This window comes from Miniopterus natalensis, chromosome 7, assembly GCF_054644295.1.
Source record: "Miniopterus natalensis isolate mMinNat1 chromosome 7, mMinNat1.hap1, whole genome shotgun sequence".
NCBI lineage: Eukaryota > Metazoa > Chordata > Mammalia > Chiroptera > Miniopteridae > Miniopterus > Miniopterus natalensis.
Window position 1 is genome coordinate 71,304,849 of NC_142087.1, and position 17,807 is coordinate 71,322,655.

General features: G+C 42.3%; 1 protein-coding gene across 1 annotated transcript in view; it reads left to right on the top strand.

Annotated features, from left to right (window-relative positions):
* The first annotated feature begins 4,410 nt into the window (after window positions 1–4,410).
* The window catches only part of PHLPP1 (PH domain and leucine rich repeat protein phosphatase 1), a 176,072-nt gene continuing 162,675 nt past the window's right edge, over window positions 4,411–17,807 (top strand). Inside the window, exon 1 of the mRNA XM_087819143.1 lies at window positions 4,411–6,148. Coding sequence (XP_087675269.1) covers window positions 4,600–6,148 — 1,549 coding nt within the window. The 5' untranslated portion in view covers window positions 4,411–4,599. The remainder of the gene's footprint in view (window positions 6,149–17,807) is intronic.

Genomic DNA, 17,807 nt, shown 5'->3' on the forward strand with positions numbered 1-17,807 from the left:
AGTGAGCAGAAAACATATGAATTCAGTTTGGCCACCTGGGGCTCATTTAGTGCACCAGAGCAGTAATTTGCTAAATGGATCCCTCCTAGTAAAAAAAGAATGAATAAACAGTGGGCAATTTAGTCATGGTAAACCACTAGTAGCTCAAGGGATATAAAAATGTGAAACTATAATTAGATTCCTTGTTCATAATGTACTAACTAAATGTATTACATTGTATATTGCATCTTTCTGAGTTTATTTCTGGACACAGCTGAGTCCTTAGCAATTCAGACCGAAGGCATCCCAGCTATCAATTCATGCTTCCATTAAAATTCCAACTGCTTATGCTAGAAAAAAAAATTCCAAAGATAGTTTCTTTTATCTTGGATCTGAGGATGCAAACAGGATTAACCTAGATGCAAAACACAGCAAGTCAGCAATAAATCACACGGCGTAAAATAAACTGTGGCAGTAAATTGAAAATCATGTTCTCTTCTTCTCTACTTAACTGTGAAAATATTTTAACATGTTGGCATCGGGGTTTGCAAAGTTTACATCTGTTATTTCTTTTCAGGATTATCTTTTAGCATTTTAAGATGTGATTCTTTGAAAAGTGCGGCTAGTCAGAAATGTGCTATTAGATTGTACGTTTGAAACCCTTGAAAGGTTGCGGGGGCCGTCATTCAGGAGTTGCGTGGTTTCAGGATACTGGCCTATTCCCCGCTCTGCTTTTAAGTAGGAGAAGCTCTTTCATGGGTGTCTGGAAAACATTTGTCCTGCACTGAAATCCTTTTCTTATTCAGAGAGACTGTACAGTGCGTGTTGGCTCAGATGCTCTGAGTGACATTTCACAACACTAGTAGGCTCGAAGTACAAGTTTCATGCCCCTTATCAATGTACTGTTTCCACTGCCAGGTTCCAATTGATCCGGTGTTAAGGGCACTGGCTACTCTTTACGAACTCTCATTTTCTCTCTGTCTCTCCTCTCACCTCCAAGTTGAGTAACTGTATGGAAGGTTTGGTGGTGGAACGAGGAATGAATCGCACTGTGGATCCTAACTGTTCTTTCCCCTCAACTCTGATTTTCATTATTCTGAGTACAAGGGAATACGGGGACTTTCAGATTATGAACACTATGCATGCAATAGTTTCTTTATGTAGAGATTGTATTCTACATTCTTTCCCCTGCCCCACGCTCCCATCACACACTGCTTTTTAAGGCTGAACTGCATTTCCTTTTTTTTCATGTTGAGATACTTTAATAGTATTCATTAGTCCCCTCCTCCCCCCAATTTAATAATTCCTCATACCAAGTCTGGCAGGTGTGTACGAGGAATCCCCTCCCCACCCTCTTCCAATATTTTGGATACTAAATTCTCTGGACAAGGCTTTTTCTTTAAAAATTCTCCCCGTGGAGGAGGTGTTTTGCTTATAAACACCTTCAAAGAGTGAACAAAATTCCTTGCGGATAAAAAGGCTAGGTGACTGTGTAAGGCTAAACGAAAAGAACCAGAGCTAGATTAAGTACACTGCTATAATTTCTTTTTGTGGTTAGACAATCATATACTTTACAAAGTGTTCTCCCTGATATTTCTAGCGCCCACCTGGCACCATTCATAGTTATTACAATATTATTGACTATATTCCCTATGCTGTACTCTACATCCCTGTGACTATTTCGTAACTACCAATCTGTACTTATTCTTAATCCCTTTACCTCTTTCACCCAGTCCCCCTAACCCCCTCCCCTCTGGCAAGCACCAGTCTGCTCTGTCTATAAGTCTCTTTTAATTTTGTTTGTTCATTTATTTTTTTCTTTAGAGTCCACATATAAGTGAAATCATATGGTATTTATCTTTCTCTGCCTGACTTATTTCTCTCAGCATAATACCCTCTAGGTCTATCCATGCTGTCACAAATGATAAGATTTCATTCTTTTTTATGGCTGAGTAATATTCCATTGTATATGTGTACCACTCACCTATTGATGGGAACTTGAGTTGCTTCCATGTCTTGGCTATTGTAATAACTCCGCAATGAACATAGGGGTGCATATATTCTTTCTAATTCGTGGTTTGTGTTTCTTCAATTCCCAGAAGAGAAACTGCTGGGTCATAAAGCAGTTCCATTTTTAATTTTTTAAGGAAACTCCATATTGTTTATAATTTCTTAGGACATTGGGCCAAAGGTGCCCGTATTTATGATGAAAACAAACTTCCCTTGAGTTTGTTACATTAGCTAAAGAAATATAACTCTAGAAAGCAGATATATGGGAGCTAATATATACTTCTTAATAGAACAAAAATTAGAGGTTTGTAGGAAATCAACTACGGAATCAACAGATATAAATAGTCTCAGTACTGAAATTTAACATGCTCTTTGTTTTTTAGTCTTATTAAAGAGAGGCTAATTTAAAATACCATTCTTTTTATTGTTAGAACTAATAGTTTGTGTTAGCGGCTGCTCAAAGCAACATATAGATTAGTGTAGTTAAAATTTAACTTCAATATCATTACCTCTTTCTCTGACTCTTGGCTTTATTTCAGAGATTGATTTTTCAGCAAGTACTCAGTTTCAGTCATTACAGAAAATTTCACCCAAAGATAGGTAGGTCTCTATTGTCTGACTTCCTAGACCAGGTCAGTTCTCCTGGTTTCATTTTTGTCTCTTCCTATGGTACCTGTCTTTTCCCCTTCCCTACATCCCTCTCACTTGTTGAATATCTTTCTTTCTATCTATAAGCTCTATGAAAGCTAGGACAACGTCTGATTTATTCAGTTGTCACAATACAGTGATTGGTAGGTATACAATGTGCTTATTTTTTTTTGTTAAATTAATTGACTATCTCCTTTCTCTTGGGAGAATCTGCATTCTCCCTAATTTTAAAAATGGAACTCTGTGCTGTTGATCAAAATGAAATGGAATAAAACTAGTTTCATGAGGCCAGGACATAAGACCTCAAAAGAAAAACACAGAAAATCATTTTCCTGAATTTCAAGAATCAAGAGAAATATTTATTTTTGTTCTGGTAGCTTCCTTCATTCCTCCTCAATGAAACTGTGCAGATAACTTAAGTACAACTTTCCTTGCCCTTAACCGTCATTTCAGCTACAAGTTCCCATTGATTTCTTGCTCTCTTCCCCCCCCCTCCCCCCCCAAGTTTAGTACCTTTATTGAAGTTAAGACCCTGGATAGTATACAGCTGAAAAAGCCTCACATATGAAAATCAAGATTTATAAAGCAATGTGGGGGAATGATAATTCAATGAAAAAGGTTTACCAAATTCTTTTAAATAAAAGCTACCATAGTCTAGTCTACAATATTGTTTTAACCGACAAGAAAGTGCAACTTTTCAGACAACTAAACACTGTAGCGGGAGAAAATATTTCCCCAATGTTGAAAGGAAAAACAAGAAAAGACGTAAGAGTGCACACACAGGACCAGCTCATCTCAGATCCCATCGAGGTCTGCATTCCCCTGGGGCTGCTTCTTTCCGCTGCTGACCGTGTCATTTACTCCAAACTCAAGGTCAAGAGGAAGAATCTGAGACCCGTGCCCTGGGCCCTTCTCCTTCTCAGGTACAGGCGTGGGAGAAGACTGGCTCCGGGGTGCACGATTTCTACGGCACCTTTAACAACTGTCCAAGTTAATAACCAGACACTGTCTCCTCTGGCCTTGAAAAAGTGGGGGAAAAGTGAGCTTGGCTTAGTTTGTGTATTTGTAGCTCATTCAATGGGTGGAGGGGAGGACCTAGCACCGGAGACCTTTGTACCGTTTAGAGTCCCTCAAAGCCCTTATTTTCAATTAGTAGGGAAAACGAAAGTCTTCTAGAGAGCGAGACTGGGGAGGGTTATACACAAATTAATGAACACGAACACTCCCGGGCACACAGTTCAACAGCAGAGGGCACAATACCCACTGTCAATGGCCAGCAGCGGGTGGCGAGGTGGGGCATAACGTAAGGATCTCTGGGGTTTGTAGTTCTGCCCTTTCCCTCGGGCCTGTCCGTCCCTACACTGGCACTACAACTCCCAGGGTGCATCGCGCGCGTCTCTTCTAGGCCACTCCCTTTTCGAGACCAGAGCAGGAACCTCCCGGGAAACAGCCCCCGCCCCGCCCCCTTACGCACGCGTCAGGTTGTTTACCCTGAAGCCCCGCCTCCCCTCCGTCCCCGTCTCTTCCACTTGTCCCAGGAATGCCGTCATGCTGGTGATGCATATTCATGAGGTTCCTGTGGAGCGCCGCCCAGCCCGCCTCCCGGCTTCCCGCTCCGGGCGCGTGATTAATATTCAATGAGCCTGGCTTCCCGGCTGGTTAGCCCGCGGGAGGTGGAAGAGCGGGTGGGGCCTGCGCGGCTAAGCCCGCGACCCGGGCGGGGAGGGCGTGTGTGGGGGGGCGGTGGCTGCGAGGCGGACGGGCGGCGCGCGGGCGCACGAGATGGAACACCGAGACACCGACGGAATGCTCCGAATTGCCACATAATCCCCTGGAACGGCCGCGCCGAACGCCATTGGCTTCTCCGGTCTCCCCGCGCCGCGGTCTCCCACCTTCGCCTCACCGCCTCCCTCTCCCCCCGCTGCCTCTGGCGCTGGGGGGGAAGCGCGAAGCCCCACTGCAATGGAGCCCGCCGCCGCGGCTACGGCGCAGCTGCTGCCAGAGGCGAGCCGGGAGGACCGGGCTCCGGCGGCGGCGGCGGCAGCGGCGGCGGCAGCAGCTCTGGCGGCGGCCGGGGGCGGCCGGAGCCCGGAGCCCGCGCTGACCCGGGCGGCCCCGAGCGGCGGGGCGCGGGAAGAGGCCCCCGGCGAGGCGCAGCCCGGGCCGCTGCCCGGCCGGGCGGGAGGCGCGGGGCGCAGGAGGCGGCGCGGCGCGCTCCAGCCCACCGCCGGCGGGGCGGCCCCGGTGTCCGGGTCCGGCAGCGGCGCCAACTCCCTCCTGCTAAGGAGAGGGCGGTTGAAGAGGAATCTGTCCGCCGCCGCCGCCGCCTCGTCGTCCTCGTCGTCGTCGTCCTCCGCCGCTGCCGCCTCGCACTCCCCCGGCGCCGCCGGCCTCTCCGCCTCCTGCTCGGCCTCGGCGTCGCTGTGCACCCGGAGCCTGGACAGGAAGACGCTGCTCATGAAGCACCGGCAGATGCTGCAGCTGCAGCCGTCGGACCGGGACTGGGTGAGGCAGCAGCTGCGGCGGGGCTGCGTGCACGTCTTCGACCGCCACACGGCCTCGACCTACCTGCGCCCGGTGCTCTGCACGCTGGACACCACGGCCGGCGAGGTGGCCGCCCGCCTGCTGCAGGTGGGCCACAAAGGCGGCGGCGTGGTGAAGGTGCTGGGCAAGGGGCCCCCCGACGCCGGCCCCCGGCTCGAGCCGGCCGAGCCGCGGGACCTGGGGCCGCCCCCCGGCAAGAGCGCGCTGGCTGCCGTCGGGGCCGTGCCGCGCGCGCCTCCCGGCGACCTGCCGCTGCCCCGAGGTCCGAGCGGGTGGGCGCACTGCGCCTCGCGCGTCAGCCCCGCGCTCTCGGATTCCAGCCCCGGCGACCTCGGCGCCCCACTGCCCCTGGACGGCGCGGCCGCGGGCCGGGCCTCCGACACCGAGAGCTTCAGCCTGAGCCCCAGCGCCGAGAGCGTGTCCGACCGGCTGGACCCCTACAGCAGCGGCGGCGGCTCCTCGTCGTCCGAAGAGCTCGAGGCCGACCCAGCCCCAGCCCCAGCCCCAGCCCCAGCCCCAGCCCCAGCCCCAGCCCCAGCCCCAGCGGGAGCTCCGGGCCAGCCCTGCCTGCCGGACCGCTCCGCACACATCCGGCCCGGAGCGGGCGCCTGGCCGCCTTCCCCGACGGCCTCCCCGCCTCTGCAGCACCCCAAAGCCCCGAGGGCGGGTGACGGCGCCGACGGGCCCACCCGCGATCCGCCTCGGGAGGAAAAGACGGCGGCAGCCGTGGCCCCTGGCCGCCCCCAGTCGATCCCGGGTGGGACCCGGGCGATGGCCGAGCAGGCGCCCCCGCCGCCCACCCTTTACGTGCAGCTCCACGGAGAGACCACCCGGCGCCTGGAGGCGGACGAGAAGCCTTTGCAGATCCAAAATGACTACCTCTTTCAGCTGGGATTTGGGGAGTTGTGGAGGGTGCAGGAGGAAGGCATGGACTCGGAGATTGGCTGCCTCATCCGCTTCTATGCAGGTAAGGGAACCACCTGCGCGTGGACCTGTGGGGTGTCAGCACTTCCAAGTCCCGAGAAAGTCGGCGTCTGTTGGCTGTACCCCAGTGAACGCAGGTCCTCGGCGGTCTTTGTTACTTCTGTACAGCCTTCACGGGTAACCTGTGTAATACTCAGTTGAGCAATGGGTCAGCCCACGGGTTTGGCCAATTTTGAGGGCTCAGGTGGGGAAGCCCTGTGGAGGTGGTGGCAGAGCCTCCAGGACGCAGCAGCCAGCGGACTCCCCAAAGAGGCGGGGGTAGTGCATTTAACAATGAACCTGTTGGGTGTTGTGGCCGTTTGGGATTTCAGGTAAACAGAAATGCTCTAGAATACTCGCTCTGCACTGGACTGTCCGCAGTTTGCATTTCTAGGCGTCCCAGACCCCCCAGGAGCTCCTTAGTTGTCAACTGGCGCAGGGTCAGCTCTCTGCCATGCTTACTTGCCCACTTACTCCTCACAAACCTCACAGATGGCATCTTGTCAGTGATACTTTTACCCAGTGCTTTTTGCTTTATTTCCGTTTCCTCTGCAAGTTTGATTCTTGCATGGAAAGTGATTTTGCCCATTTATTTCTCTCGCTTCTTACTTCCAGCCTTTATCGCCAGAGGTGACCATGGCAGGGTGACTTGCAACAGGGATCACAGGAAGACTTTAAGTCAGGGGTGGGGAACCTTTTTTCTGCCAAGGGCCATTTGGATATTTATATCATTCGAGGGGTATACAAAATTATCAACTTAAAAATTAGCTATGAAAAGAAAAACCACAACAACCTGCTAGATTTATTGAATTTTGAGCCCCGCCTACGGTTGCCTTGGCAGGGCCAGACCAAATGATTTCGCAGGCCGGACGTTCCCCACCCCCGCTGCTTTAAGTGGTTACTTTCTCTGGAGATGTTGTCTAAAATCCTCCTCACTCTTTTTTCAGTTCTAGATTAAATGAAAAAAAAATTTTTTCCCCCCAGCTTTATTGAGACATAATTGACATACCAAGTTCTTGGCTGGGGGTGACTAATATTTCTTATTTGGTTAGAGACTTGACCAGCAGTCAGTCAGGGAGCTGTAGATCCTGGCTGTCATATTTGAGCTTTATGAGCTTTTTGTATCTTTTTCTCCTTCTGGTGTGAAGAATTATGTTCTTAGGGATAACGAATTTTATAAAGTTAGCCTCACAAAATTAAATCAGGAGAGTTAAATCTTCCTCGGCTTTATTATTCTGTAGCCATTTGTACTATTGAATGTTCTTGGTCCAACTTGGCGCTGTTCAGACCATTTGAATGAAGAAATCTTTACTCCCACGTTGAAATATGCAAGAACGGTATCTTTCCTGGTGAGATGTTCCTGAGTTTCATTGAAGTTTTTCTGTCGTTCAAGTGGATTTCTGATGGATTTTTGCCTTATAAGGAAAACCGTATCACAATATAATAGTGTTTGCTGTTCCTAAAGAGAATATCGCAACTGGATGACATGCCTTTAAAAGTTTATGGCCTAGAAAATAGGCGATTTTATTTTTTATGTAGGAGCAACAATCATATCCTCACCTGTAGCTCATCTGGTTTGTAAAGTTACAGAAGTGTTAAATGGTAATCACACTTATCATGAGAATATTTTGTTAACATGAGAATGATAAATACCCATATAACCAAACTAATTACATTGAAGGAAATATGTGTGTATATGCAAGGAATATATTAAATATACAGTATTGAACATATTTTGTATGGAAAGAGCTCTGCTTCCCTTGTTTTCCTCATAGTTGGATATGCTGGTCGTGGTAAATGTTCATGAGAAGGTTTTGGGTTTCATGTTCATGAAATTTAAATCTTGGATTTCCCCTAGATTGTCTCTTCAAGTGTGTCTAAAATATTCTAAGTGAATGATACACAGGTTTTTTTGGTGTTTTTTTTTTTTAACATCTCAATAGAAAAGTGACAAGTTATCTTTCTGGTTAGTTTTTGTGGTTTACCTTTTCTGTTTTGTTCATGAAAAGCACTAATTTTCACTTCAATTTTGAACTTACTTTATCTCTGTATATACGCCATAAATACATATATACCTCTGTGTATATGCTTGTAAAGATAACTTATAGAAAGCCACACACAGTACCCAACCTGTTCTAGAATATGAAGCCCGTGTACAGGTATCCTAGAAAGAAGAGGCCAGATTGTTATAAAGATGTCTAATTGCCTTTTTTTAATATACAAAGTTGAGCTTATTTTAAGCCTACATTAATATTCCAAACATCTCTGAGTTCACACTCATTTGCTATAGAACAAAATTTAGCAAAACTGAGTCCACTTGACCTTTTGCAAGGAAGTTTAGTTATTGACAAACAAAAGGGCTTGTTATAAGGTGGCCTATTATATATGGGAACATTGTCAGGACTTCACATGTAGCAAAAGTTTGCACCAAGCTGGAGGAGATTCCTAGAAATTACTCCTGTGTTGCAGAGGAGTGTAGAACACCCAACTAGAAAGTGTTACATTTTGGTAGTAATTCTTTTCATTAGGAAGAAGAGAATTAGTGTTTGTTTTAGATGACACCCTTTAAGAGGGTGTTGTGTACAGCATTTGCTTTTATAATTTTCCATGTAACTTACTCTTGAATTTATTGCTGCGTAGCTTTTTGTTTATACTTGTACTTGGAATTAAGAATAGATTAGGAAGTTATCTTTGAAGCCTTTTGAACATCTTCCTATATTTAAATTGAGCATGTTATCTTCTGTCTATCTGGTTTATTTAGTCAGCTGTGTTTTTTTGAGAAATTCATGTTTAGCAGAAAGCTTTCATTCTCTTGAGGGTTATCTTTCAATTAAATTTTAGTACTTATTACCTGACTCAAGTTATTTTTAAAAGGCTTTGAAAGCCATTTCTTGTTGCTTATTTATTTGGGTAAAGTAAAATGAAAGTCTTTGAGGAGCTAGAAGGTGTTGGGCAAAAAGTACTAATTACTAGGTTGCTAATGAAAAGTTAGTTTGAAAATTGTTATTGTATCAAGCAACCACGTTTTTGTTGATTTAAAATATGAAAAATTTAAGTGGCTTGATCTGAAGTTACTTAAGTATGGTAAGTACATTAACATTTAATTTCGATTCAAAATCAGCTACCTTAAATTTTACCTTAAAGAGTAATTTTAGGTTAAAAAAATTCAAGAATTTAGGTTGTTTGACATATGCTATGAACTTCAAAACATTAATGAGCTTGTGATTTGGAGTCTGAGTTTTCAATGAAGTGCTGTATTAAACTATGTTTTTTCTGTTTTTGACTTTCTATCACCTTTTAGATTTAAGTAGTCTATATTTCAGTTCAAATTTTAATAGTAGGAGAGGATGTTGACAGAATGGAGAACACATCCACTGTCAGAGTGAATCTTGGACAAGATATTTTTATGTGTGACTTCTTAGGATTGCTGAGAATGATCTCCTTACCCCTCTCCTGTTTCTTCTCTTTTTCTCTTCTGGGAATGATCAAACCTTATGTGGTTTCTTACATGGAAACCAAGAAGGGGTGGTTCAGCATTAAGCAGTAATATTGACGAGCAGGCTCTTATTACTATAATTACAGCAGTATTGAGTAACGTGGTATGAACATGTGACACCAGTGTGTGTGTGCCTGAACAGTCCTTTTAATTTTAAGAACAAAAGGTTTAACTTTGGTTTTGTTTTTTATATATTTAAGTTTTATATGTGTTGTTTTTCTGTAAAGTGCGTGATATATTTTCCTTCACAACTGGTTTGATGACGTGTTAATATGTTGGGTTTTCTTTTCTTCAAAAACCTTAAAGGGCTTTCACATAAATTGTCTTGTTTGTCCTTTCAGAAACATTAGGAGGGAGGAGTATATGTCAGTCCTCTTTTCAGATGGAGAGACTGAAGAACAGAGAGGTTCCACTCTTGCTTGTGGTTTTTCAGTCCTTGGCAGACCTGAGAAGAGAGAGAGAGCTTGGATATTCTGTTTTGCAATTCATATCACTTTCCATGAATCAATGCTGAATGTCATTTACACTTGAATTTTCGCTTTGTTGAAAAGCAGTCAGAATCTATGCTGTTTTTGTTGGTAACGAGGCGATATTGTCCTCTAGTCCAAAGTGGTATTCATTGTGAAATGTGGAGGGTTCTGTTTTTATCATGATGCCTTTAAAAACTTAAAAGAACCAAGACTGGCAAGTAAGTAGGCAGAATAGAAGGAATACTAAATTGTTCTACATATCCTGGTTGCAAATAGTCATACTTGCATTTAAGGGTATATGAGATCAAGTTTACCTAATGGTTCTCTGTTTTTCTTAGGCCAGCGTGCCTCATTTGTCAGACTGCAAGTCTTCACTGGGTGTAGAGAATTAGCACGTCACCTGGAAAGTGGATAACTTGAGGCCGGAGGTGTGACAGTACAGTTCCTTTAAAATAGAGCTGTACTTACAAAGTACTGGGAAAAACTATCGTGGAAGGCTTTCTTAAACCTTCTATGTTAAAATAGAATTATTTGTACGTTAGTGGTCAGTACTGCTTTATTGGTATTACTGTGCCGTTGTACAGTTTTTATAATTTACATGTCATGTAGAGGTAGAGAGCCAGCTGTTTTCTCTGAATTTCATAGTTACCTGAAATGTGGTGCCCTTGTGCTCACCGAAATAATTGTAAGGAGAGGAGATGCGTGTAAATAAGTGTGTAAAGTTTCTGCTTTGAAAGTTGTATCTTTTTGTTGCCATGAGATTGTTAAATCAACCTCCTTAAGTGATTGGTTATCGAAAGATTATTATTTTTAAAGAGTAAGATGTTTTTTAGTCTTTTTCTCTTTAGCATCCTGAATTTGGCTTATCGGTAGCATGACATTCATTGACATTGTATGTGGTCCAAGCCTAGCATAATACTTGGCATTTTAGTTTAAACATTTGTTGAGTTGAGTTTGTGGAATTTTGTTAAGCAGCTGGTGGTGCATGCCCTGATTCTTCAGCCTTCCATGCTGTTTGGGTCCCTAGGGATGTGTTAAATACACATGCACTGAGGCATTTCTCCCATGGCAGGAGATTTTTAGATGTGCCACATACTATTAATATCTTCGATTTCTTGTGAGTGAAGCTCTGTGTGGACTTTGAGACAGCAGTTCTCAAAGTTTTCTTAGGGTTAGCAGGTGTTCCCCACCCCCCGTTTTCAAAGGCATATCTTACTTCAACTTTGAGATGAATTTAATGAGGCATCTGTCAAATGAGGCATCTTAGATTTAATGATTTTGTTGTGTGCCAGGGTTGAACACAGTTCCTCTCTCTGGACCAGAGAAGGGTTTAATTGTACTGTGAAAGTCGAGAGATCCTGAAGCGCTCAATAGAAACGCTTTTCCTTTACAGACGCCTGACATTTTGAAAAAGAGAAAGAGATGTTATCAAAATGTCCAAAACAGTCTGGGAAAATGAAGCCTTTAAAAAAAAAAATCCCACCTTCTAAAAGCTACTCCACCCCTTTAATCCCACGCATCTGGTACAACACTGGTAATGAGGGGTTTTGAATCTGGCCTCATGTTCCTGTGCTTCTAGGGCAAACCCCTTTTTTATACTTACCTTTGGTTTTCTAAAGATAGTATAATTAAAAGAAAACCAAAAAAATCGACCATGTGGATTCTTTAGACGTATAAGGTATTTATAACCTAAGTCTGTGTGACTGCTTGTGTTTGGGTTTGTATGAAACTTCAACTGTGGGCTTTGGAAAATTTTGATTAATTGAAACTCAGGAATCTGAGAAGGATAGACTTTAGTGATACTTTGATTGAAGAACATTTGGATATTTGGTTAACTATGAAATAGCAGCTTTTTCAAGTAGTGTGATACTGTGTTTCAGAATCAAGCACAGTAACAGTTACTGGATTACTGAAGTGTTACTACACTTTGATTTAGAGATGGGATGGATTTGTTATGTATTATATCTACATATAGGATGGGGCAAAAGTAGATTTACAGTTGTGAGTATGAAAAAGAGTTTATTCTTGTATTATTATTTATTAGTTTTTGTATTAATTCCCATATAAACAACTGTAAACCTACTTTTGACCCATCCTGTGTAATAAATATGCCTGGTACCATATTTTGAGTTTGTAAATGTCAATACTTTTTACCAAAACACAATAAATAAAAAAAATCCAGAATTTTTGTCACATGCTTATGTGAAAGCATTCAGTTGAAGACTGAATAAAATTTGAAATGTGGAATTTATTGAAAAAAATCTGCATGTGAGTGGCCCCCCTGCAGTTCAGACCTGTGTTGTTCAAGGGTCAGTTGTAATTTGGTTTTGGAACATTTCAATGATGAGTGAAAAACCTGATTAGAAATTCGAACTTTGAAATAATTTGAATTGGTTGATTTTTCTCCCCCCGCCCCCCCCCCCGCATTCTTTTCAAGCAGGAAGAGTTTTGCATTTGTTGCTGTCTATTTCTACTGATTCATACAGCTGATGAAGAGCCCTTAGAAAATGAATCTTTTCCTTTATCTGCTTCCATTAATAATATATTCATGTTTGGGCTTTCTTTTCAAATATGAGGCACGTTTTTAAATACAGCAAAATAACATATGATCTATACTTGTTTTCAATGTGTATTTAATAATTATTTGGATTTTAGAATTGGTGCACTCTGACAATGGTCTAAAGAACAAAGTTTTATGCACAGAACCATTTTTTTTTTTACCTTTATTGTCAATTATGAGAAATATATTCCTAAGGGAATTCTGTCTTTGTTTCCATCCATATACAGGGTGTATAGACACTTTGAATGATTATAAAGTCAGTGTTTATTAACATACAGTTCATTTTCAAAATTGAGTGTGTCGTCAGCTGTTAGTGTGTATACATTTTTTTGGACACCCTATATTTTGAGAGCTTGCCCTGCTGAATGGGTGCTACGTTACGGTTCTTGAGTTTGGCTGCCGTGTCCCAGGGTCAGGTGAAAGTAACCTTGTTCTTTTCAAAGAGCAACTTTGGGGAAGAATTTGTGCCATTTAATCTCCTACTGACAGAGAGAAAATGGTCTCATTTGAAGAGACTAGTCTGAGAGTTGGGAAATTTGGTATGACTTTGGCCATTTATTTTAACCTATGCTGGGCTTTGTTTTTCTCCTCAGTAGAATGTTATAAGCTTGAAGTAGAAGGAATCTCTTCCAACTCGTAACATCTGGGGCTCCGTTGGATAGCCTGCTTGCTCTTCAAATGAGAACGGCGATTTTCAACATTTTTCATCTCATGGCACATAAACCGATTACTAAAATTCTGTGGCACGCCAAAAAACATACTTTTTGCCTCTCTGAACAAAAAAAGGAATAATTTGTATTCATTCACACCAGATGGCTATTGTGTTGGCTGTTGTCGGTTTTGTGTGTGTTTTTTTAATTTGACAATCTAAGGGAAAAGAGGTCAGTGCCCCTGACTCAGTAGTCAGGTATCACATGTTTTAAAAGTTCTTGCCGTACAGGGGTTGAAAATTGCCGAATTAGACGGACTAAAAGTTGTAGTTTTAAGTTCTGTAAGACCTGTCTGTGGGTTTAAGACAGTCAAATCTGTCCTTTCTCAGGACAAAGAAGGATGCTTGGACTTAATATTATACCAGATAGCCTGAGGTTGCTGACCAAAGCAGGACCCTTCTTTGGTGTGGATCAGGACCAGCGACAGAGTAATGTTCGATTCACCCTCCCCGCCAGCCTTTACTCCTCAAAGTAGAGTTCTGCCTGCTAGAGAAGAACTTCAGGAAATGCATCCTCTTAAAGTAAGATTGTTTCCTTAAGTTGACTTATAGAGCAAGACACTTTCATAATCCAGTTTATAAAGTTTACTGTAATGCTAACTCTATTTGAGGGATCCAGATGTGTAAAACTTACTGGTTTGTTAACTTTAATTCATAGCGAGCTGTGTGCCTGTCTACTGTGCCCTAGAGTCGGTAGGAGAAAAAGCACTTAAAGAAAATGACATTTTTGTATTGTAATTTTGACTATATTAGAGAATTTAGGATCCCGTGAGATTCTAATATCTGCATATTTTGTAGATTAGGAGAAAGCAAACCCATAGAACAAGTGTCAGGTCCAAGGTCAAATCAGTCTCAGAATTAGGAATGGTGCCCAGGGTTTGGATTATCAATCCTTTGTTCTTTCTCTCTCCCACACTTGAACCTCTATACTTACTGTCTTTGGATCCTCATTATATTTAGTATTCACAGTGAAAGTTTTAAAAAATGGAGCTTGTTTCACAGATTTGTGGTTTCTCTATTCAAAGCGTTTTTAGTTTTTTCATGCTAATCAGTGCTTTTGAGGGGTTACGTGTCACTTTGACAGATTACAAAGGAGGGCTTCTAATGGAACAGTTGGGTATTTTAAAAGAATGGAAATGTTGGAAAAAGAAATAATTGAATATTTAAAAATATTTGAGAGAAAAATTTAAGAATAGATTTTGAAAAAAAATCCCATTCAGACATATATTCATTAGAAAGATCCAGTATTCCTGATATTCTTTATTTTAATTTTTATTTAAAGGGAAAAAGGTTGTCATCTTACAATTAAATGCATATAAGATTGTTCAGGTATACATATACAGTTCTACTTTTGTGTGATATAAAAAATCAGAACAATTCAGTTCAGTAGTTTCTGGGCTTTTGTTTTCTGTGTTTGGAAGCCTTTACCATGAAATCTGCTACTTCTTTGAATGTCTGTTCTCTCTCTAAAAAAAAGAAAGGGGGGTGGGGGGAGAGAAAGAAACATCCTGCTCTTATTAGCAAAAATACAGTATGTGAATTTTTTTAGGGGCGAAAGAGATTCCCTTTTATATCAAGTCCCATTTTAATTTAATCATTTACCTTAAGTGAAAATTGTAGCTTCCCTTATCTACTGAGTCAAGTCTTCAAAGATGACTGTTCATTTTTTTAAATTTAAATATAGTTGGTATACAGTGTTATATTAGTTTCAGGTGTAGTGATTCAACCTTTATGTACCTTATATTGTGGTCACCACACTAAGTCTAGCAATCATCTGTCACCATACAACTTATCACAATATTATTGACTATATTTCCCTTTACCCCTTCCCCCATCCCCCTACTCCACTCCCCTCTGGCAACCATCAGTTTGATCTGTTTCTTTTTTCAAAAATTTTTATTTATTGACTTTAGAGAGAGAGAGAAGAAGGGAGAGAGAAGAGACAAGGAGAGACAGAGACTTCAGTTTGTTGTTCCACTTATGCATTCATTGGTTGATTTTTGTATGTGCTCTGACTGGGGATTGAACCCGCAGCCTTGGTGTATTGGGACGACACTCCACCCATCTGAGCTACCAGGCCAGGGCCTCAGTCTCTGTTTCTGTGAGTCTGTTTTTGTTTTATGTGTTCTTTTGTTTTTGTTTTGTTCCATTTTGTTTTAGAATCCATGCATAAGTTAAACCATATGGTATTTGTATTTTTCTGTCTGACTTATTTTGCTTAGCATAATACTCTCTAGGTCCATCCATGTTGTTGCAAACGTTAAGATTTCATTCTTTTTTAATGCTGAGTTAAATGTATGTAACATCTTCTTTACCCATCTATTGATGGAAACCTAGGTTGCTTCCATATCTTGGCTATTGTAAATAATGCTGCAATGAACATAGGGGTGTATATGTCTTTTCGTACTCCTGTTTTTGTTTTCATGGGATAAATACCCAGAAGTGGAATTGCTGGGCTGTATGGTAGATCAATTTTTAGCTTTTCGAGCAATCTCCCTACCGTTTTCAATAGTTCCTGCACCAATTTGCACTCCCACCAACAGTGCACGTGGCTTCCCTTTCCTCCACATCCTCACCAACACGTTATTTGTTGACTTTTTGATGACAGCCATTCTGATTGATGTGAGGTGGTTTTGATTTGCATTTCCCTTATGACTAGTGATGTTGAGCATCTTTTCATGTGAGATGACTGTGTATTTTTAATCTGAGGAAGGGAACTTTTTAAAGTGCAGAAGTACAAAGGGTAAAATGCATTGCATCTGGCATATAGAATATGCACTCCAGATGCTGAAGCAGAGGAGAAATTTCTCTTGATGGTCTAGAGAGGGGGTGTGGCTGGGGGCAGCTGACGTTCAGTCTTATGTAATAAGGGCCTCTCCTTTTGGGAGGAGTAAACGCTCTAATTGGAGCAGACTTGTTCTCTTCCTTACACAGACCCCACTCGCTTTATTGAGACGCCCACCTGATTGTGGTGGTCTAGAACCGGACCGGCATTCCCTCCGAGATATACTTGTATTTGATGTGAGTCTTTGACCTTCTTGAGGCTCGTTTGTTAGAGAGCGCGGGGGGGGGGGGGGGGGGAAGGTAATAAAAATATCTGTCTCAAAGAACTTGTGAGGTTCAGATTCGGTGATATATGTGGAAGTGCTTTGTAAACTGTCAGGTGTTAAAGAAGTGTAGTGTGGTTTTATTATTTTTAGCAATAGTGGATTGCCACAAATGTTAATTAGAGTTAATTAGGGCTCATTAGGGAAGATGGGATATACTGCTGCTCAGTGACACTGGCAGACTATCCACTTTCACTCACTCCATTCATTCATTCCTTTTTCTAGTAATTACTGTATATACTAGGTCAAAGGAGCTTTCGGTTTAGAGGTGATTAATATGAATTTTCTAGGATCCCTTGAAATACAGATTTGAGGGCATGCTTGTGGAAACAAACAAGCAAGCCAACATTTATAATAAACAGGTGGGAAATGTTCTGTATAGAGGTGCACTGTTCACAGAATTCTGTAGCAGCAGTAAAGCTGAGAGTGGTCTGACTCCACTGTGTGCATCCCCATGAGGCCCTTGAACTGTCTTGAAGAACCAGAAGGGGTATCCAGAAGGTGGAGGCTGTAGCCGTAGTTCTGGCAACTGAATTGTTTGAGGAGCAACCATAAATTACTAGTCCAATTCTAGTCAAACTGAGTTTAGGATTAGTAATTCCAGTTTAATGCTTTAAGGTTCACCATGTACCTTTCTACCTAGGCATCTAGGCCTTTTTATCTCCCTGAATCATCGGGCTCCATTTGCTATCATGGTCTGTGAGGATCTAAGTTCTAGGTAAGCAGATATTAATTTCACTTTTTTGAAAAGAAAACGCAAGTGCTCATATCCTCCAAGTTGCCCTGGATCCTGGCAAGGGGCATACAGTCCACTTGAAAGACGTTCTCTTAAATCATTTTTTAAGGCCTGTGAGAATTTTGCTTTCCTTGGATTTATGAGATTTATAGGAAAAGCTGTGTTTATCTCCTGGAGGCAGGTACTTTCTTTTAGCTTAGTGTCATACGTAAACCATGTTAATGTAAAATTTGGAAGTTGATGAATTGGCAATAATCCGAGGGTATTATTTTTAACTTTGCCCATCTACTGCCTGGCTCTTTGCTGATGAAGGAAAAATTTTTAAACCTCTTGTGTAGAACAGGAGAAAACACAACTCTTAAGTGTTCATATAAGCAGAAATAACTCTTTTATCTATGGCTGTAAAACCTGTACTACATTTATCGCAAGTTACGTCTTTACTAATGGCCTGTGATAATTTTTTTGTTGTTGGAAGGCAAATGTCTGACATATTGTCTCATATAGTAATGTGAATGACAAGATTGGAAAAAAATCTTCATTTTGCTTTTTATGTTAGTTTTTAAATTATGACAAACACCATGGTAG